The sequence below is a fragment of the Verticillium nonalfalfae genome (assembly GCF_003724135.2).
Source record: "Verticillium nonalfalfae strain VnAa140/NRRL 66861 chromosome Unknown scaffold_22, whole genome shotgun sequence".
Classification (NCBI taxonomy): domain Eukaryota; kingdom Fungi; phylum Ascomycota; class Sordariomycetes; order Glomerellales; family Plectosphaerellaceae; genus Verticillium; species Verticillium nonalfalfae.
Genome location: NW_021167247.1, coordinates 83,141 through 102,753, shown reverse-complemented (window position 1 = coordinate 102,753; position 19,613 = coordinate 83,141). Strand labels below are relative to the sequence as shown.

At 54.3% G+C, this 19,613-nt stretch overlaps 4 protein-coding genes and 2 non-coding genes across 6 annotated transcripts; 1 reads left to right on the top strand and 5 right to left on the bottom strand.

The window, feature by feature from the left end:
• Positions 1-387: 387 nt before the first annotated feature.
• Positions 388-1,806, bottom strand: D7B24_003953 (uncharacterized protein; the record flags this gene model as incomplete). Its single annotated transcript, XM_028638136.1, has 1 exon — positions 388-1,806. One exon carries the CDS (start codon positions 1,804-1,806, stop codon positions 388-390), a length of 1,419 nt encoding a protein of 472 aa, XP_028497023.1.
• A 904-nt stretch (positions 1,807-2,710) lies between these two features.
• Positions 2,711-2,817, bottom strand: D7B24_003952. The gene has a single exon. It is a non-coding gene; the product is annotated as a tRNA-Met (tRNA).
• A 4,510-nt stretch (positions 2,818-7,327) lies between these two features.
• On the bottom strand, positions 7,328-10,480 carry D7B24_003951 (Type I Iterative Polyketide synthase (PKS); the record flags this gene model as incomplete). Its single annotated transcript, XM_028638135.1, has 4 exons — positions 7,328-7,332; positions 7,385-9,810; positions 9,859-9,976; positions 10,036-10,480. The coding sequence occupies 4 exons, from the start codon at positions 10,478-10,480 to the stop codon at positions 7,328-7,330; spliced, it is 2,994 nt and encodes a 997-aa protein (XP_028497022.1).
• Positions 10,481-11,404: 924 nt separating this feature from the next.
• On the bottom strand, positions 11,405-12,039 carry D7B24_003950 (uncharacterized protein; the record flags this gene model as incomplete). Its single annotated transcript, XM_028638134.1, has 2 exons — positions 11,405-11,725; positions 11,872-12,039. The coding sequence occupies 2 exons, from the start codon at positions 12,037-12,039 to the stop codon at positions 11,405-11,407; spliced, it is 489 nt and encodes a 162-aa protein (XP_028497021.1).
• An 880-nt stretch (positions 12,040-12,919) lies between these two features.
• D7B24_003949 (uncharacterized protein) lies at positions 12,920-17,697 on the bottom strand (the record flags this gene model as incomplete). Its single annotated transcript, XM_028638133.1, has 9 exons — positions 12,920-14,849; positions 14,898-15,835; positions 15,891-16,004; positions 16,069-16,165; positions 16,252-16,304; positions 16,372-16,385; positions 16,900-17,053; positions 17,120-17,424; positions 17,493-17,697. 9 exons carry the CDS (start codon positions 17,695-17,697, stop codon positions 12,920-12,922), a joined length of 3,810 nt encoding a protein of 1,269 aa, XP_028497020.1.
• Positions 17,698-19,422: 1,725 nt separating this feature from the next.
• D7B24_003948 lies at positions 19,423-19,524 on the top strand. The gene has a single exon. It is a non-coding gene; the product is annotated as a tRNA-Ala (tRNA).
• The last annotated feature ends 89 nt before the right edge of the window (positions 19,525-19,613 follow it).

Below are 19,613 nucleotides of genomic sequence, written 5' to 3'. Positions count from 1 at the left end.
TCACGAGTGACTTGCCGCGCACAGTGATGATTCACTTCGGGTCAGGCTGCGACCTTACGTTGCTTGAAGCATGTTACCTTGAAGCATGCTACATGATATCATCTGGGCTGCTGTCCTCTGATAGTTTGGATCACGGGAAAGACGACCCGTTCAGTAGCCGATGCAGTCATGCGAGGCCAGGCACACAAAGTCCATCGTCTTGACGCTGCAGGGGACTAAGCACCCGCATGCTGACGTGAGGTTATACAAGAGACGATGGTCGCGAGCGGTCGGCTACTATCATTTTTTCGAGGCTGTTATGGTGGCTTAGAGTCGTCGTCATTGTCAGACGGGTGCCGGGTCTCTTCTACGCTCCCAACTCCGATTGTCTAGATGTATCGTCCGCATCTACTCGGGCAGGATCTCAGTAATGTTGCTCTTCGCCAGACTTTTCGTCTCGTCCAACACCTGTATCATCCGTGCCTTCGACGTCTTGCTCATCCCACCTACGCCATTCGCCAGCCCCATGTGCTGCAGCGTCACAGCTATGACCGACTCCATCAGGTCGAGGGCAATGGACCCAGCGACACCCTGCTCATAAAATGCTGGTGTTTCATTCACCTCCAACAACCAAGCCGTCCCATTCGTGTCAACGAGAAAATCCAGCGCGAACAGCTCAAAGCATTTGTTCATCGTCGTAAACTTATCAGCCATCGTGTGCACTGCCCCTCTGAAGAGCTCTGCCGAAACCTCACAGACCTGCCTGAACAGTTCGTTCTTCCAATCACCAGGCAAAAGATCGTCCGGTGCAGCCCAAAGATTGCGCATCGACTCTTTGCTCAAGATGTCTTCGTCTTCCTGCAGCCCTGTGTTGGTCAGGGATGCGCGCAGGCTCGGATTCAGCCACGGTGGTGCATAGTCTTCGCCCGCTAGAAGCGCGAGCATGTTCCTGAACACGTAGACTTTGAGGCGGCCGACAGAAAGGACGTAGGCCCGGGCGTGCCATTTGCGTTTCTCGAGCGGTGGAATGGAGACAATGTAGCGCTGGGCGACAAACTCCCGCATCTGAGCTGATGGGATGCGTCCGTCGGCTTTGAACACGTACTGCTGCTTCTTCTTCGGGCGCGGGTCAATGACCAGTGATGAGGTCGCCGTGACCAGTGCATCGAGGGCGTTGAGGCCGGGTGTGGAGAGCGTTGGGAGGAAGTCTTTCGGATTGATGCCGTCTTCGAGGTCGGTCGCCGGCTCAGACCTTTCTGTGACTGAGTCCGTGTCTTCGTCGTCATCTTCGTCCTCAGCAAGTTCGAGGTTGCTGGCGAGTTCCTCTTCCGTGCTGAAGATGCGGATGCCGGCGCCGCAATCTACGAGGGCTGGCTTAAGGATCCACCACTCCCGATCAGACGGCTCTTTGTTGAGATTATCCTGTAGTGAGTATAGTAGCGTCAAATCGTCTGCCGCCGCCAGGGCGTCATCGACGTACTCGGCGTAATCGAGAGAAAGCCGCACCGTGGCCGGCGAATTGGTCTTCAAGATGCTGTCAGGCCTCTTTGCTGTCCAGCACTCGATGACTCGAGCCATGTAATCCTTCCGAGCGAGGGCATCACTGCTGGGGTACGCGTTGATCAGGCCGTTTGCTGCAGCGTTGAGAACCGCGAAGTTCTCATTGAGCTCCCAGCCATCGCAGAACTGGTAAACGGCAGATGCGTCTTTTGGTATAGCCTTGAGATCGCTAACAAACACGGCGTCTGGAACATGGCGCCGAATGAACGACTTGATGTGGCCATCCAGCCAGGGACATGCTCCGCCAACGTAGACGTGCATCGCCATTTTGAAGCCTCAGTCTAGTGGCCCAATTCTTTAACGTAGATTCGGCCCCTTTAATGGAGGGACGGTGGCTTCACGAGGTGTCGAGAGATGCATTAATCTGACTGACATGTGTCTGGTTGGTTAGGAGGCGAGGCGGACGCAATGTAAGGTGTTGGTTTGATGAAAGCTGTTCCGGACTGCAATGACCGTTGTCTGCTTCCACTTGACTTGCCGATACCAGCCATTTTTCTGTTTCGAATACGATCTTCTTATACTGCTTTTCCGAGAATCATACATGAGCGCAAATCAAGATCAAAATTGTAAGATGGACAAACGCCAAGCAGGGATTTTATACAACATTACCTAAACAACATTGGCTTTATCCAGGTCGTGATTTATTTCCATTTCGATTGGATGTGAAGGGTTTCGCCAACGTAATGGACGTCAAAACATCACCCCATCATTACTCAACTCAACCGCGAAGACCCAGGAAATCCCAAGGCGGCGTCGCGTTCCTTGTTTTGAATATTTTGACATGTCTCCGGCTCCGCGATGTCGGAGTCAGGGCGTCGATCTGGTACTACCCAGCGTGCCATGGCACGGCCAATTTGAGCATGCTGCGAAAATACCAGTGGTCGCGAAGCTAACGTTTCATCGATCGATATCCATTGAAAGCTGCTGTAAGTGTGCATTCGGCATGTCCATGTACTGGGCAGTGAGCCGGCCGGGCACTGGATCACGGCCCCCCGAAATGTCGGTGTATCCGGCTCTCGGACTCTCGGCATGTCCGCAGTCGTACAGGTCAAGCACGAATACTGACTGGGCTCGGGGCTATCCTTTCTGCGATACCGCCGGCGAACCAAAAAAAAAAAAAACAATGAGACATGCTGTGCATCTTTAAATCGATTACAGGGAGCAAAAGGATTGTCCGCGATGAGGATCGAACTCATGATCTTCGGATATCTAGATCTGATGATCCAGTCATATTGATGAATATGAGACCGACGCTCTGACCAGCTAAGCCACGCAGACTGTACAATGATTGATGTCGACAGGGATTGGTGAGTGCGTACTTGTACCTTTCGTAGCTGCTTCGCCTCAGCAATGGGGATTTTCAGCGGGATAATGGCGCTCTGGCTGCTGTTATGTGGATCGATGATCTTGTTGAATGGTGATAGCGTCGAGTTAGGGCAGGGTTAGTCCTGTTTGAGGGGCTTGTGGAGCCCGGGTTCTACCTCTCTCGAGGACAGTCATAATAGTGAAGACTACGGGAGAGACTCCAAATGTCACTGACACTCAGCAACGGCAAACATTGCGTTGTGTCTATATGGCGACAAATATCATCGCCTTAGAGGGCATGAGATGTTGAGATATCATAGTTACTCCTTGGAGCCGTCTACTATACTCTCACAAAGCGCTACCAGCGACGGCGCAATTGTGACATCCCCTGTGGACAATCCAGCGCCCAGCTCCATTCTCGCCCAATTTCTGAAAGCCACAGCCGCCAATGAATCGATTCCATACATAGCTAGTGATCGTTCTGGCTCGACAGGCTCGCTCAAGTGCATTGCGTGCGCAATGTAATCGCTAACCACCGCAATGGCGAGTTCCAACGCCACCCCACGATCTGCTGTTGTTGGTTGTGTCGCAAGCAGGGCCCTGAGCTCTCTTGTCTGACGGGCGTTATCCCTTGTCTCGCTGTCTTCGGCTCCCCAAAGCTGAGCGTCGCCACCTATAAAGAGGTGCGAAAACCGCTTGTCCAATCGAAGGTAGGAGTCGCCAGACTGCGGTACCGCGATACCTGTCACAATGTTTGACGTGGCCGAGTGGCTGATCGGTTTTTTGCTCTGCTGGAGAACAGTGTATCGTATGATTTGTCTCATCAAGTCTTCGTTGATACTGGTTGTGACGGATCCGATATGCCTTTCGAGCAATGCCTCATCCCGCGACATGTAGCCTACCTCACCGATGATGCCAAGGTTGACGCTGAACGTTGGAAGACCGAGGCCGCGGCGGTAGGCAGCAAACGCATCAAGGAAAGAGCAACCTGCAGCGTAGTTGGCTTGTGCCATCCCTCCCAGAACGCTAGCAATGCTTGAGAGCAGGGTCAAGAAGTCCAGATCGAGGCCCAAGTCTTGTGATGCGTTGTGAATGTTCCAGGTCCCCGTGATCTTGCATCCTGCTGCTTGGTGAAACTCTTCGATAGTCATGGCCGGAAAAGGTCGGTCTCGAAGGACCATAGAACCTTGCAAGATACCACGAATTGGAACACTCGTTTCAGAGAGGACCCGCCGGACATCATCCAGTATGGTTATATCTCCTTGCAAAAGATCGATATGGCAGCCCATACCCTCGATCTCTCGCAAGACCCTTTGCGAGGTCTCGTCATCGTAGCCGCTGCGCGACATTACGGCAAGATGCTTCGCTCCGCGCCTCGCCCAATCAATAGCAACGCTTCCACAAAGGCCCCTGAGGCCGCCAATTAGGAGGTAGCATGCATGTTCCTCGAATTTGATTGTCCGGGGTTCTAGCTGTATCTTTGGCGGACAAGTCAGCCACATACAACAGCGATCGGATAGAAGAGGGCAGCACATACTTGAATCATAACATTCTGGCCCCGAATGCGACATAGCATCGCCTGCGCGAACTTGTTGGCTTTCATCCATTGTACGGCGTTTTCAATTTGATCATAACCAAATACTTTCGGCGAGAGGGATGATAGGCTACTGCCGACGCTCGAGAGCCCGAGTGTTTCTGTTAATAACCTGACAGATGTAAGCCAGGTACTATTACGGCATCTTCGGTTGATACAACTCACTGATTGCGGATGAGGGTATCCTTTCGTATATTTTGAGGGTTCAGGACTTTGAAAGAGGCCCCTCGTGTGAAAGGCTCCAATGAAAGGTTGACTTGCGTCGAGTCCTCGGTCTGCTCGGTCAAGACAAGCGTACCATCTTCAGCTACACGCCTCCACACCATAGCTAGATGGATATCCGAGAAGGAGCCAAAAGCAACGTCAAACAGGACTTCTCCAGCCAATCGAATGCGGTCGCCACTTGTATCCTCTCGGTTAAATACTATGATTCGGTTGGGTGGTATCGGGACCTCATTCTGGAGTAAGGTATGTCCATCTTCGTTAGAAATTCCAACGTATACCTGTGACTTGTTAGTTCGGCCTTGTGGTAATGCAGGGAAAGGTCTCATGGAGTTACCTGAGCTCCTAAATGCAGGGCAAGCTTTATGGCTGCCAAGTCCCTCGGGTTACCATTCGAATAGATGAGCACACGATGGCCTTTTTGAAGATTCGCCAGCCTCTTCAATCCATACAGCGCTGTGAACCAAGCTCCAGAAAGGCTAGCAGCTGATACAAACGACAGCTCGTCTGGAATCCTTTGAACGGAAGCGGAGGGGAGACACACTCGGTTCAGCATATAGCCATCATGACTGAAGGCCACTCGCTGCCCAACCTCCAAGCCAATTACTTTGCTTCCAAGCGCCGTGATGGTCCCCGCTGCCCCTGACCATGCTGTATATTGTAGGCATTGTACTCGCGGTGGTAACTCCGTGGCAAAGATTTCCACCTCTACGTGGTCTTGTTGCAGGATCGATGGCAATTTCACCTTTCTGCACAGTGACGTGCTCGAACCCACGTCCATTTGAAGCCGCAGGCACGTGTCGCCTTGCACATTCAGCATCTCAGGCTGTCTACCTCTCAAATGGTCGAACTTCGCCACCTCAAACTCGTCGTCAACCAAGAGCCGAGGCGTGTGGATCAGGCCTTGTTGCTCAGCGAATTCGCTTTCCCGCCTAAATTTGCCCTCTGCGTTGACCAGTAACCTAAGACATGTCTCAATAGCAGGGACGGTCTTGTTGCCTTCAGGATATTCCACATCCAAAGCTATGATGCGTAGGTGGACTTCTTCCATCCTGAGTGTCCGCAGGAAGCCCGTTGTGGCAGCTCGATCTGGGTTGGTGATGTTTATCTGTGCCCCAGTTGTGACCCAAAGGATATTGCACTCTTTCTTTATGAGTTCTTGAATCATCAAAAGTTGTTGATGAGAAATGGTTGCAGTGACAGAAGTGTATAGTTCGTCCAGAATTAGGACATGGGTTCGTTGTCGAATTGTTTCAGTCGAGGTTATGGATCGTACGTTCCATCCAGAACTCTGAAGCCCAGCCAGGATCCTCCCTGTGTGGGTTTCTCCTGCGGCAAGGTGCAAGCAAGTAATGTCTGTTTGGTTGAGGAACCGCTCAGCCTGCTTCGATGAAGCAAGAGTGGCTCCACGAGATAGTGCCGGCGCCAGGTCTTTGATGCAGGAGCAACCAGCTTCTCTCAGAGCCTTCTTCACTCTGGCTTCAGTTGCCTGATCAAGATCAGTAACTAGCAGCTGGCCGTCTTCTTTTAGCGTTGACAGGATGTTTGCAAGCAGGGGCATGACTTTGTCCTCTGTAACCCATTCACCGACTGTCAGAATAGCAAAGTCATTCTTCGCTCGGAGAGCATCGCTGCGGTTCAGGGCCTCAAGGACCTGAAACTCTGTATCGGTACAGTTGGCGTATCTACCTTGCATCATAGCTAGCACAGCCTCGTTGCCTGTAAAGCGGGTGTACTTGGCATGAGGCCTGTTTGGATGAGTTCCGAGCCATTTGCATGATGAGCTTTGGTCGTCCATGTTGACCTCGATGATTGAGGCATCGGGCGTTTGGTGACTTATGAGATCAAAGAGTCTCTGCAATGCGTCTTCAGAGGTTGGAGAAGGGTTCTGGCTCAACAGCATGTTATTTAGGCCTTCCGCGGTCGCCAATGATATGTCGATGTCCCATTTATAGCGAGTGTATGTGTGTTTTGTGAAGCAGTCCTCCTTGGGCGTGAAAACGTCAAAGAACACGCCGCTCATATCGAGAAGTGGGCAACCGCTTTCCGGATGAATCAGTTTTCCAGACACGGTAAGATTGGCTCTTGAGCTTTCTGATCCATAGCCAATGTACTGAGGGAGGACAGACCCAATACATGTCGATTCGATAAGCTCGTTTGCTGGTATTGTGAGACTTCCGATGCGGTTGGGCACCATGCTGACGCTCTCCCCAGCCGTCGTTAAGCTCTGTTGTAGGGAGAGACCACAAAGTTGGAGGAACCCATCAATGGTCACTGGATGAATGGAGTATGATGAATGGTGCTCTGGCGACTCGGTTTCCAGCACCCCTCGGCTATACTTCTCATTTGGAGCAGCTTGGAATCGTTTGATCCGTTGGAAATGAGGGCCATAGTCGCATCCCAAAGCGGCCATTCTTTTGTAGCATCTCCCTCCGGACTCAGAATAGCGCAATGGCACAGTCTCAGCCGGGAATGAAGGCCCGTCTGCGACCGTTTCATCAACTCTGATGTACCCGGTGCAATTCATAACCCAGGCCATCTCATCGTAGGACTGGATAGTGAAAGTATGCCACTGCTCTGCCGAATCATGAACTGGAGAGAGAATCAACCTTGTTCTTGAGCCTTCCGCTTCATCGAGAACGAGACGTTCAAGAACATTTATGTTCTTCATTCTGTAGGTAAAAGAAGTGGGCTGCGCACCGCCTGAGCATCTGGCCATGATACTGGACTGGCGGATGGCCTCAGCCGCCATGGCAACATATGCTCCAGTTGGGAAGATGACTTCGCCGTTGATGCGATGGTCCCTTAGCCACGGCAAATCCGACAGATGAATGACTTTGGTCCATGTGGGAAACTGCCAACTAGTAGAAAGAACTTTGGACCCGAGGAGCTCGTGTGATATGAACGGCCGTTGGCGGTACTCCTCCGTCGAGAGTCCTTCTCGCCAGTACCGCCTGGAGTGATTCCATTGGTAGTTTGGCAGATCAACAAGGACGGAAGGGCGGTCATACGCATTGACCTTGGCCAGCTTGACAGGGCCGCCCCTCGCCCAGACCTTCCCTGCTACTTCGAAAAGAGCAGCCAGGGTCTCTGATCCTCGACTTGCGGCCGCAGCATACTGGATGTTCTTCCCACCACCGGGCAGAGACTTGATTACTTGCGACAGGGGACCAGCCAGCGCCCCAGAGGGGCCGACTTCAACGATAAAGTCGCATGCGTCAGGCCCGGAGAGCATTTCCGCGGCGGGCGCCGCAAACCGCACGGGATTGACCATGTTGGCTTTCCAGTACTCAGGCCCTATCCGCGAGGACATGGCGTGTCCCGTAACAGAGGAGAGCATGGAGTTGCCTCTAAGATGCTTGCCAGATGGAGGGCAGTGCTCCTGGAGCATCTTGTGATAACCGTCGGCAACTTCACGCATGAAAGGGGAGTGATAGGCCAGGTCGACCTGGAGTAGACGCGCAAAATGCCCGTCATTCTGAAGGTCTTCGCGAATGGATTCGAGAGTGGATACGGGGCCAGACAATGTCAGACTCGTGGGACTGTTGAAGCAAGCAACGTAGACGTCAGGTCTCAAATATTTCTCGACATCAGACGCAGAGACGCCTACCGCCATCATTCCCAAATTCCCGTCAGAAGACTGCCTCTTTGCAGCTTGCCCACGGAGGTAGGCGGTCTTGATTGCTTCCGCAGGTGTGATGAGATTGGCGGCGACGGCGGCAGCAATCTCACCAGATGAATGGCCCAGGACCTTGTGACCCACGATGCCCCAGTCTTGCAAAACAGCAAGCAGGGCGAGTTGCAAAGCGGTGACCAGAGGCTGAGAGAACTCCGGGCAACGAAGCGTCGCTGTATCTCTCATTTCGGTCAGCTCAGCCAGCAATGTCCATTGGGGAGCATTCGGTAATGTCTGCAGAGCCGAGTCGAGCTCATCAACGACGCTGCGTGCCAGAGGTATGTTCTCGATCAGGCTCTTGCCCATCTGAGGCCATTGGGCGCCTTGCCCGGTGAAGACGAAGCCGATGCGAGGGGGTTGCGCCTTTCGCTTGCCGGTGATGATTTTACTGGGATCGAAATCCAGTGAATCGGCAACCACAAAACCGCGATGAAAGTGGTGCGTTCGACGATCAGAGAGTGTATACGCGACATCGTCGACCTGGGCATTGACGCATGGATCCCTCAAATAGTCCGAGACGACCCTTACATTGCTCGGCAACGTTTCCCTGTCATTTGCCGAGAACGTCAAGAGACGAAGTCTGTCTTTCCATGACACGTTCTGATTGCTTGTGTATGGTTTGTGTTGGTCCTGCAACGTCTTGAACGTCTTGCGGTAGCCCTCATCTTGCATGAAAGTTTCCGCTGCTTCAAGAACAACATGCGCGTTCGATCCACCAAATCCAAAGGAGTTAACACTGGCACGGCGTGGCAGGGCCGCATAGCTCGGCCATTGCATGGCTGTGCGGGATGCTCGGACTCCCGATCCTTCAAAATCAATCTTGGGATTCGGCGTGATGAACGTCGGGTTTCCGGGAATGACACCGCGCTCAACAGCCATGACCGCCTTGATGAGTCCAGACAGCCCTGCCGCACATTCAGAGTGCCCAATGTTGCTCTTGATAGACCCGATGATCAGCGGCTGGTCGGCAGGACGCGTTGACGCAAAGGCCGAAGCGAGACCGGTGATCTCGAGCGGGTCGCCCGCCAGAGTGCCCGTGCCGTGACACTCCACATAGCCGGTCGCGCTGAAGTCGGTGATGCCCGCGTTCCTGTAGGCGGCACGTATCGCGTTTGCCTGCGCGTCCGGGTTGGGCTGTGTGAGGCTTGGCGTTCGGCCGTCGCCCGTCGTGGCACTGCCGCGAATGACGGCGCGGATGGGATCTCCGTCGCGGATCGCATCGTCGAGGCGCTTCAGGTACACGGCGTTGACGCCTTCGGCCCTCATGTAGCCATCGGCTCTGGCGTCAAAGGTGTGGCATCTGCCGGACGTGGAAAGCGCGCCGTGCATGGGACCGCGGTCTTGCTGTGCTGATGGGTCGAGGTACAGCAAAGCACCCGCTACAATCATCGCATCTGCCTGCTGAAACTGGAGGTACCGACAAGCCATGTCGACGGCGACCAGAGTTCCAGAGCAGGCGGTATCAATAGCGATGCTGTTTGAGTTAGCTGTATGCTCGCGTCATGCCTAGAAGTGAACGCACCTGGGTCCCGTGATGTCTAAAAAGTGAGAAATCCTGTTCGCAAGAATAGAGCGGCCGCATCCAGTGCTTCGCCCTGGAATCTGGTCCTCCGGATCGCGCGTAGTACCGCTCTCGTACTCTGCGCACTGATCAACTCATTGCACAGCCACGTTCCACAGCGGAAAAGGAGACACATACCGCAGCCATTGTTGGCGACGAGGCAACCAACGTTGGCGCCTCGGATTCTTTCGAGGGTCTCGCCGCTATTCTCGAGGCATTCGTACATGACCTCTAAAAGCTGTCGCTGTTGAGGGTCTATGCTCCCGGCCTCCTGGTGGCTCGTGTTGAAAAAGGCCGCGTCGAAGGCCGCGATGTCGATCTCGTCCCCGAGGAACATGGCACCCGGGGACGGCGTCGTTCCCGCGCGTCCGGAGCCGTCATAGTGCGTCGCGTAACGGAAGCGACTCGTCGGAGGGACGTTGTCGGCGACTGAGCCGTTGGAGATGAACTGCCAGAGGGCTTGTGGTGAGTTGCTGTTGCCAGGCAGACGGCATCCCATCCCCACAACGGCGATCGGCGGCTGGAGGTGCGCGGCGGGGATCTGATCCCCGTGCAGAGGTTTGTCGCGGATTGGCTCACCCATCGCTATCTTGCCTTGAAGCCTCTCAGTGTATGTCGTCAGCGAGGCGTAATCTATCGACTCGATCGACTCGACCTGAGTATGACTGGAGAGACATGAAGGGCAGTCCGAGTTCTCTGTGACGTTTTGTTGACACTTGTAAGAACTGGAGAAAACACTGGAGAAGACCGGGGACACATGCGAAAACCGGGTAAGCACAATGAGGTCACGATTGGAGATGGAGGAGGGTGGGTTGTCCCGGTGGGTAAGCCAACCTCGGGCCTAAGTCGGGCTAAGAAGCCGAAAAATGACGCCGTCTCGGGCCCGGGTGGAGTGCAGCGCAGGCCCAAGCCCATTCGGGCAGCCGGAGCGAGCCGGTCGTGGGGTGTGGGCACTAGAAGCAGAAGCCGTGTTCTTCATGTGATGCGTTAGTGTGCCAATGAAGGCTCAAATCGAATAGTGCAGCTTTTGAGGAGGCCCAGAACGGCAAAGTTGAAGGCATGACCTTATAGAGCGGCTCTGAATGGCTCCACCGTTTCGTCGATGAGCTATCGCCATGTTTTTGTGTTCTGCCGTAGTCGGTCAGTTGATTCCTGGTGGGAAAGATGATTGCGACTCACCAAGCTCGAGGCAGGCAAACACGTCCTATGTACGCTTGGCTCAGCAAGGTGGTCGTATGAAAACGATGGAAAGTCGCCCGTCCAGGTCAAATCCGGGGGCAGTGATGCCATGATATGACAAGAGACTCTTGCCAGTGCATTTTATAAGCCTAGTAATACCCTAGTCCGTCATAACCCGTCCATCCTTATACGCCTGTGCCTGTGCCTGTGCCTGTGCCGGTGCCTGTGCCTGTGCCCATCCCAAAGAAAAATCCCCATCGCGACATCAACCTCAAAGCACTGTCCATGCTTGTCCTACACCACACCCCCCAACTCCGCGGCCACTATTTCAATCACGAGGTTCCTCCTTCAGCACAACGCCGGTCCGCTCACCATTGGTCGACCCCTGCTGCCCGCCCTTGACACTCGCCGGCGCAACCTGCCAGAGCTTCCGCGCGACAACGAAGCTCCCAGCGGCCCAGATCCAAACAAGGAGCCCGACGGCGCTCGTCAGGAACAGCGTCGGCACGAGCACCAGCAGCGCGACGCCGATCCAGAAGAGGGCGAAGAGGAGGGCGGCGCCGAGGGCGAAGCCGACAGTCGAGAGGGCAAAGGTCGCGAAGATGACGAGCGGCAGGAAGGAGAAGATGAGTTGTGCGGCGAGAAAGGCCTGTGTCGAGGACGACGATGACGCGCGTTAGCCTTGGCTCTGTGTCACTCTGGGGGAGGTGGGGAGGGGTAGCCAGGAGGCGGGAGAGGTGCATGGCAAGGGAAGAAGTGAAAGAGGGAGCAGCAGCACGACAACAGCGCACGTACGAAGAGGAGGGGTCGCTCGTGGGCAAAGTCGGCGGCGCTGGTGTAGGCTTGTTGGCGGGTGGAGGGGCTGACGGCGCGGTCGAGCTGGCGCTGGCTGAAGGCGTAGACGCCGCGGGCGGATTCCTGGGTGCGGTGCTTCAGGTCTTCGTGGTTCTGGGTGGGAGCCATCGTCGGAGGTTGGCCTGAGATGCTGAATTCTGACTACCCGAGACAAGAGGGATCGGTGGAGGAAGTCGGGGGCGGGTCGCAGTGGACGGCGTCGTTCAATCGGGAGAATGCGGAGAAATGGATGAAAACAAGGTCGACAGGTTGCCGGTGATGGAGTTGCGCTGTCGAGGTTAGTCGGTGTGAAGCAACGTAGACAAAACGAAGTGCGCCTGGCCAGCAGTTCAAGATTCCAGTGGTGGGTGGGAGCTGCTTTCCAATGGGCGAAGGCGCTAGGTCAGTGACGTGAGACGCGATCATGCGCGTCACCCTCCTCTCTGAGGAGCCTCGAGCCTCTCTGAGGTAGGTAGGTGCCTTTTTTCAGGGTACCTACCAGTCTGCCCAAGTAGGTACCTTCCAACTTACCTAAGTAGGCACCTAAGTAGGTACATAAGTAGCTACCTGAGTAGGTACCTAAGTAGCTACCTGAGTAGGTACCTAAGCTAGGGTGCCGACCTCCCTGGAGTTCACTGCCAAGGACGAGCGATAACGAGCTTGCTCGCTCCACATCCTCCACGCCTCGTTCGTTCAGGCCAAACAGAACGAAAGCGAGCCAGCTGCTGAGCTGAAAGGGCCATGGGCAAGCACTCGCAGTCAGCCGGCATCGTACAGAAGTGAAGCTCTCCTTCTACTCTACGACTACCTCACGGAGCCAACACGCCTCGGGGAGGCAGTGCAATTAAGAACAATGTATCCCGGTATACCCATGCTAACATACGCGCTTCACCCCCAAAAGCTCTCTACCCAGGTCCATCCGACGCCAAACTATGCTCCCGCTTCTGTCTAAACACAAGAAGGCCCGTCTTCAAGGCCCTGCTCTAGCATCTGGTCCGCTACCCTGCACTTACGCAAAGCGTACCTCGTCAAACAACCCCGCCCTCACCTGCACCAAAGCCGCGAGCTCGAGAAGAAAGCTTTGCAGAATGAGCACGTTTGTGATGACGTGCGACACGGACGCGGTGCGCTCGCTGCCTTCTTCTTCTTCGTCGTCGTCGTCGACGACCTCTCCAGCAGCAGCAGCATCGTTGCCTCCGTCGCCTGTCTGCGTCTCCCCGTCATCTGTGTCTGCGTCGCCTTGGCGCTCGACCTCCTGCTCCTCGTCGTCGTCCTTTGGAGGCGGTTCGTGCGCTGTGACGCGTTCCTCGCCAGGCGCCGGTTCATCCTGGCCGAGTCGCAAAGGGATCGCCTTGATGTTCGCCGGTTTGCCGACCCGTCGCGCCAGAATGCTCTGATCAACCGCTGCGAATGCCGCCTGCTGACTGGCAGCTGCAGAGTCGCCGCCCGCGCTGCTCGGCGAAAAGGCGCGCGCGCCGCTGTGCGATGGGTCATCGTAGTTGAACGGGAACTCCTTAGGAGCTGATGATGGGAGAGGCCGTGCCGAGGGCGTGGAGGCACCGTGGCCACCCGGCGTACCGCCAGGCATTGGGCTGGCCGCACCCGAGCCACGGCTGTGTTCTTTGCGACCGCGAGGGCTGCTGGTTCGACTGGGCGTGCCAAATTCAGAGAGAAGGCGCTGTGCGAAGCCCTCAAGGGCCGATGGACGCGATGGCGAGCCGCTTCGGGAAATCCCCTCCAGGCTTGGGCGGTCAGGCGTCTGGGTTGAACTGTGTTGATGCGGCACGGGTTTCGCTGGAAGGCTGGGTGTGGCGTGAACCGAATCGGCTGTTTGAAAGGCCTCTCGACGGTGTTGCAGCAGCTCGTCGAAGCGGGGAATGTTTTCTCGATATTCAGAGATCTGCGTGCAGAGTCGCTGCAAGACGACCAGCATGCGGGGCAACGACGGTTGGGCCCAGAGAGGACAACGTCTGCAGCTTTCGATGGCTCTGAGCTTTTCAGCCTCGGTGGTACCTGGGTCTTCTGGGTCTACGGGCACCACATTGAACAATGGCGTGGCCGGAGTGATGGGAGATGTGGGATCGGCGTCATTGGCGTCATGTTCGTACGTGTACCTTTGAGGGTTCCTCAACAGCCAGCCTTCGATGCTCATGTAGCCGCAAATGGCAAGATTGACGACAGTGTCTGTCAGAGCGAGGTTGGTATCGACAGGATTAACGAAGAAAGTCTCCAACAGATCCAGCAATGTGCTGAGAAGGGGATCATCAGGCCGCAATGTGTGTTGTGGCACGTCACGAGGAGCGCCGGGAAGACTGTCTGGGATCGCAGGTAACTCGTGGTTGTTGGTGGAGATTTTAGGTGCCACGAGCTTCAAAGAACAGGGGTGACTCTCCAGGCGAGCCATTGTATCCTTCACGATGCTGTCGTAGATTTCATCGAAGTTGTCCTGGCCGCCGATTGAGCCAGCGAGGTTGACCAAATAGTCGACCTCCTGCTCGTGAGCACCAATAGTTCGCTTGGCCCTCTCGCCCACGATGACATCCGTATGCAGCAGAGTGATGACGGCGTACCGGTGATGTCTCTTAAGAATGGCCGATACCAGCTGCAGTGTGACGTGGATTGTCTGCTGGTTGTGGGACCTCAGGCACGCGAGCATGAGATCTACGAGATTGAAAAGGAGTGGAGTCGCAGTCGAGTCGGAATTCGCCGAAGCCATCATGGAGGCGAGATCCATAGATTTGCGTTTGCGCGCGTCGCTGATGGACGTTCGTGAGCCGGGCCCGCGGCCAGATAGATGGCTCGGTAGCCCGAGGAGATAGTGTAGGATGAGGTTGATCATGTCCGGATGATCGAGGGATTCAAGGATACGGCGCAGATAGGTCAAGACAGCGACGGAAGAGCCGCCGTCGATATCGGAAGACTCAAGAAGAGATGGGTATCTAGAACAGTTAGATGCGGGTCGCTTGGCAAGCGGAGAATCGACCTACAGAAGTTGTTGCAGAAAGATAACCTGGAAATGCTCCAGCAGCGTTTGCTTGACCTCGACTGACTTACAGTGCTCCAAGACATCCTGCCAGAAAAGAAGATGCGACAAGAAAGTCTCCAGATGCAGCTGAAAGTCGGGGGAGCACGAGCTTATGATCTCGTACGTCGACGTCGGGTGTTCATAGTCGGAGAGGGCAAGAACGGGAGGCAAGTCGTGTGGGAGGTGGTCGATAACCAGCTTGCGACTAAGCTGGCTGTACAAAGCGCCTAATCCTGTCGACATGAGTGTTGATAGATCGCTCTCGACGATCCACTGCTCCAGTTGCTCCGAGCTGGAAGCGCACTCGATGATGTAGAGCAGTCCCGTCCTCGCAAAGTCGCCGACTTTTCCCTCCTGGTGGATGTAGTCCATCAATATGTAGAACAGCGGAAAGTCCTGCCTCTGGGTTCGGCCAGCGAAGGTCTCATGCTTGTCTTGTGTCTTCTCGAGCTCACGCGGACCGGGCGGCTCGGCCTTGAACCAGACCGGGAGGATGTCGCGGTCAAGTCGGATCTTCGTAGTAATGTTGAAGGCAAGTTCGACAACCTTGGCTTCGGTATCGGACCCCAGCCGGACGCTGTTGACCCCGGTGATCCGCACAAGAAGATTCGTGAGGCTGGCAGAGAAGTTTGAGTTTTCGACAAAAGCTTCTTCGTCTGTCTCCACGAGCGTTGCGAAGAGATGTACGGCCTCCTTGATGATCCATTCGTTGTACGAGGTAGTCGCGATTTTGCCGATGGGGATATAGATTTGTTTCTTCGAGGCATACTGGATGCACGTATGAGGTAATGGTCGTCGGGTTTCGTCGCTGAGGATGTTGGTCAGCTCTTGGAGACGGATCTCCAGAGCTTCGGCGGCGTCATCGTCCTTGGCGAGATTTGAAGAGGACCTCCAAATGTGCTGCATTCTCGTCAGCTTGGGACTTGGTAGTCAGCAAACCAACGCCCCGACTTACCAGTATTTGGTTGAACTCCTTGTCGAATCGATGCAGTCGCTTGGTGGGGTTGCTGCCATCGTCTTTGCGGGAGTCGCCCGAGGCAAGCGATGTGCCAGCTAAGAGTCGTGACCACTGCAGGCAGATGGGTTAGATCAGTGGTAAAAGGTAGCTTTGCGGCGGCTCTGAGAATTCTTACAAAGTCCATGATGTTGTGCGAGGCATCTCTATGCCTGCTGTCGTCGGTGAGGTTGTCGCATGCGTTAGGCAACTGGAAGGGGCCCTTGTAACGGCACCTGTTCGATGCATGAAGCAGCCAGGGCATTCCGTCGCGAAGTGTCACCCCGAGCTGGACACCGCGTTTCGGGTTGGGGGTACGTACCGATCTGCATCCTTCCACGGCGGCGGAAGCTCCGTGTGACACGACGTGTGACACTGTGCTTGTGGAATGTGGCTTGTGGCTGGGGCTGTGGCGCTCGTTCCCTTCATCGACCCACCAAACCCCTGATTCAGCCCCTGAGATGGAATGGCGCGGGAGACAACCAGAACGTGGGACTTTATGCTTCGTGTTTCGAGGTTCACTTCGTTTACGAAATGATACTCTGTCCATTACGAGGAATGAAACGTACTCCTTCAGGCCATACCTCCTAAGGTGCTCGGATGAACATCGACATGATGATACGCAGCGTTGTGACGAACAGAAGGGAATCGCATGAGAAGTTATCTGTCTTCCCCTAAGTCATCCATCAAGCCACTGATGTGAAGCTGAACAATATGATTCACGGGCCTTGATAAGAATGGCTACACCAAATTTCATTCATGCGCGAATATTTCTGCGGGGCGGTTCAATAAGTTGATGCTCCTGAAGCTACATGGTCGTGACATTTCCCGTGAAACACACAGGCAAGGCGTGGGCAAGTCAGATCGCAGCCGGTCTATGGACCCCACGACTACTTTCTTTCCATGAGGCATTGCTTCCAGAGGAAAACCGCCCTTCAACCGGAGCAAGCACCGTCTTTCTTAGGCTCACAGCCACCAGCGCATCCCTGGTAGAACTGGCAGGGAGTCTTGGCATCAGTGCACACATTCTTCAGCGTAGCAGTATCACCAAAGTTCTTGTTAATGCCCGCAAGTTCTCCGCCGTTTCTGGCCGTTACACCCTCAATGTAGACGTTGCGCTTACACTGTGAGCTGCACTATCGGAGAGGTCAGCGAAATCATCCAAAACGCACCACGAGACGAAGACATACGTTGCCGCACGAACGGTAGAGCTTCCCGTAGTCCTGGACGAAGAAGTTGATGATATTGACTGTTCCGCATCCGTTATGCTGCACGACCTTATCTGAGGCCTTGTAAGCACCGCCGCCGATGATCCAGGAGTGGGCGCCAGCCTTGTCGTTCTTGATGGAAATGGCGTCCTCGCAGACGTCTTCGAACCAGACAAACTCAAGGGTGCAGTGGCCATCGCAATGAACACCTTCTGCCTGGTTCTTGCCGATGATTGCGTTCTTCAGGGTAGCACCGGCGCGAAGGTAGAAGACGGCATCTTTGTAGTCTGCAAATGGATTCAGTCTTCAGTCTTAGGGATGCTAGGAGCTTTGCCTGTTGGTTCTTTTGACATACCGCCTTCGTTATCGCCACCGCAAGCACCGCTGCCGCGGTCGAAACGCTGCCATTGGCCGTCGTAGACCTCGCCAGCCTTGACCTCGATGTAGGTAGACTTTGTGACAGTGTTAGTGGCCACGGGTACACCACCGGTGTAACCATTGCAGGCGAGAACCGTCGAGGCGATAAGTGGCGTGAGCCCAAGAATGGCCGAAAACTTCATTCTGACTAAAAGGCAGCGGCTGGTCTGGGAGTAAGAGAATTTGCTTGTGAAGTTACCAGAATGTTGAACCTCGGCGGGCCATAACGCGTAATTATTTATACTTGTTGACTTTTCTACACCCCTTTCGAAGCCGCAGGCTCATATGAAGTTCTGGAAATGATTTTACGGCATCGCCTTGATCGGAATCCAGTCCATAAGACACTTTCCTGGTTTCTTTAACTTTCTTTCTAGGTCAATTGGTGGACAATTGGCTTTCATGCATGTTGTTGGACTTGTATTATGTGGTGGCGGCCAAGGCATAGGAATGGGAAGGATTATGTCCCTCCGAATGTCTTGTTCTGGAAATGATTGCCCTCGTGGCTTGCTTTGACATATGATTTCCCCGCCCTTCGGCAGTCCTGGATTGCTGCGCGCGCAGCAATCCTGGGGTCGCCTTGTTTTCATATGCGGCCCAATCGGAGGTTGTTGATACTTCATGATCTTGGAACGCGTTACATTAGCGTGCGACGAATCCTGCATCTAAGCCTACCGCGCCGTTCTTTAAATCCCCGGTGCCGATCGTCTACCTAGCAATGATCAGGGTTTGAGTCTATGTTAACAACCTGTCGAGTCGGGTTGGATTATGGAGCTTGGGTACAGCCGATAGGAATTGATGATGCTACAAGCTCATTGTGAACAGGCCTGAATATTGGAAGCAGAGAGCAGAACAACAACTTCGCCGCAATGCCCGGTCTATGCAATGGAGGTGCCTTGCATTCGCATTGGCGCGTAGACGGAGAATACTTTGATCGAAACATGATGTAGATTGCGGGATTGGGCTCATGTCCGCGAACCCCTCAGCACCAAGATATGACTTGCATTCGGAGTAATTTTCGATCATCAGCTTCTTCCACACCTGCTGCTGCACGTGGCGACTAGCCTCTGCTCCAAATAGTGACTTGAGCCACTGAAAACACTACAGCCTACACCATTTGCCAAGAGTTTAGATAACATATTCATCTTGAACTAGACAAAATCCACGAACCAAGTCCGGTCCCTGTTCATGCACCAACCATTTTACAAGTCTCATGCCTCTTCTCGTGAGGTTAAGGTAACCACGTAGATGCAGGATACTGGCCAGCACCTCGTCGATCCTGTTAAGCTGGTTAGAGATGGATCCGAATCGGAAATCCATTCCAACACCTTCTCCATTTTGTTTGCGTCTTTTAACAGGTCTCACTCCTCAAGCTCCCTGGGCAGACTAATGGGAAAGCAATTATGTTTGCTAGTACATTCAACATTGGTCATGATCGCTGAAACTTAGTCTGCTGCAAGCCAGAGGGCAACTGTCTACAGAAGGCCCGTGAGCGCTACGAACCATGTCTGGCAAGGGATCTCAAAACTTATATGGAGTGAAAAGCCTGGTATAGATTACCTGTTGCTATCAGGGCACTCCATCAAAGGATGAGTATACGTATCGAGTAGCAGTACATCCTCCGAACAACAAGACTGGTTCTTTGGCTCCGAGCCCACACCATGGCGCCAATGAACCCCCGCCAACGCGTTGGTTGAGTCAAGCTGGCGCTCCTGTCATGCATCAGCTCTTCATCTGATGAAGTAGAACGTCGGCAGACATCATAGACCAGATGGGCAGCAGCGTGATGCGGGGTTGGCTTTGTTTAAGCTCCTCTTGTGCCTTGACCAACAAGATCATGTACATGCCATTCGACGGCGCCAACCATCATTGGGCGATTGGTTTAGTGGTATAACGTCTGCTTAGCATCGAGGATTTGTTGTTACAACACCAGTGCTTGCTGAAGGTCGCGCGTTCGATTCGCGCATTGTCCATTCTTTTGTGCCTCTGTGGCATTGGGCTGTTTTTGTTGGTCCCGTTCGAGGTGCGGGGTTGCAAGTCCACGTCAAAACGCGCCAAGGCC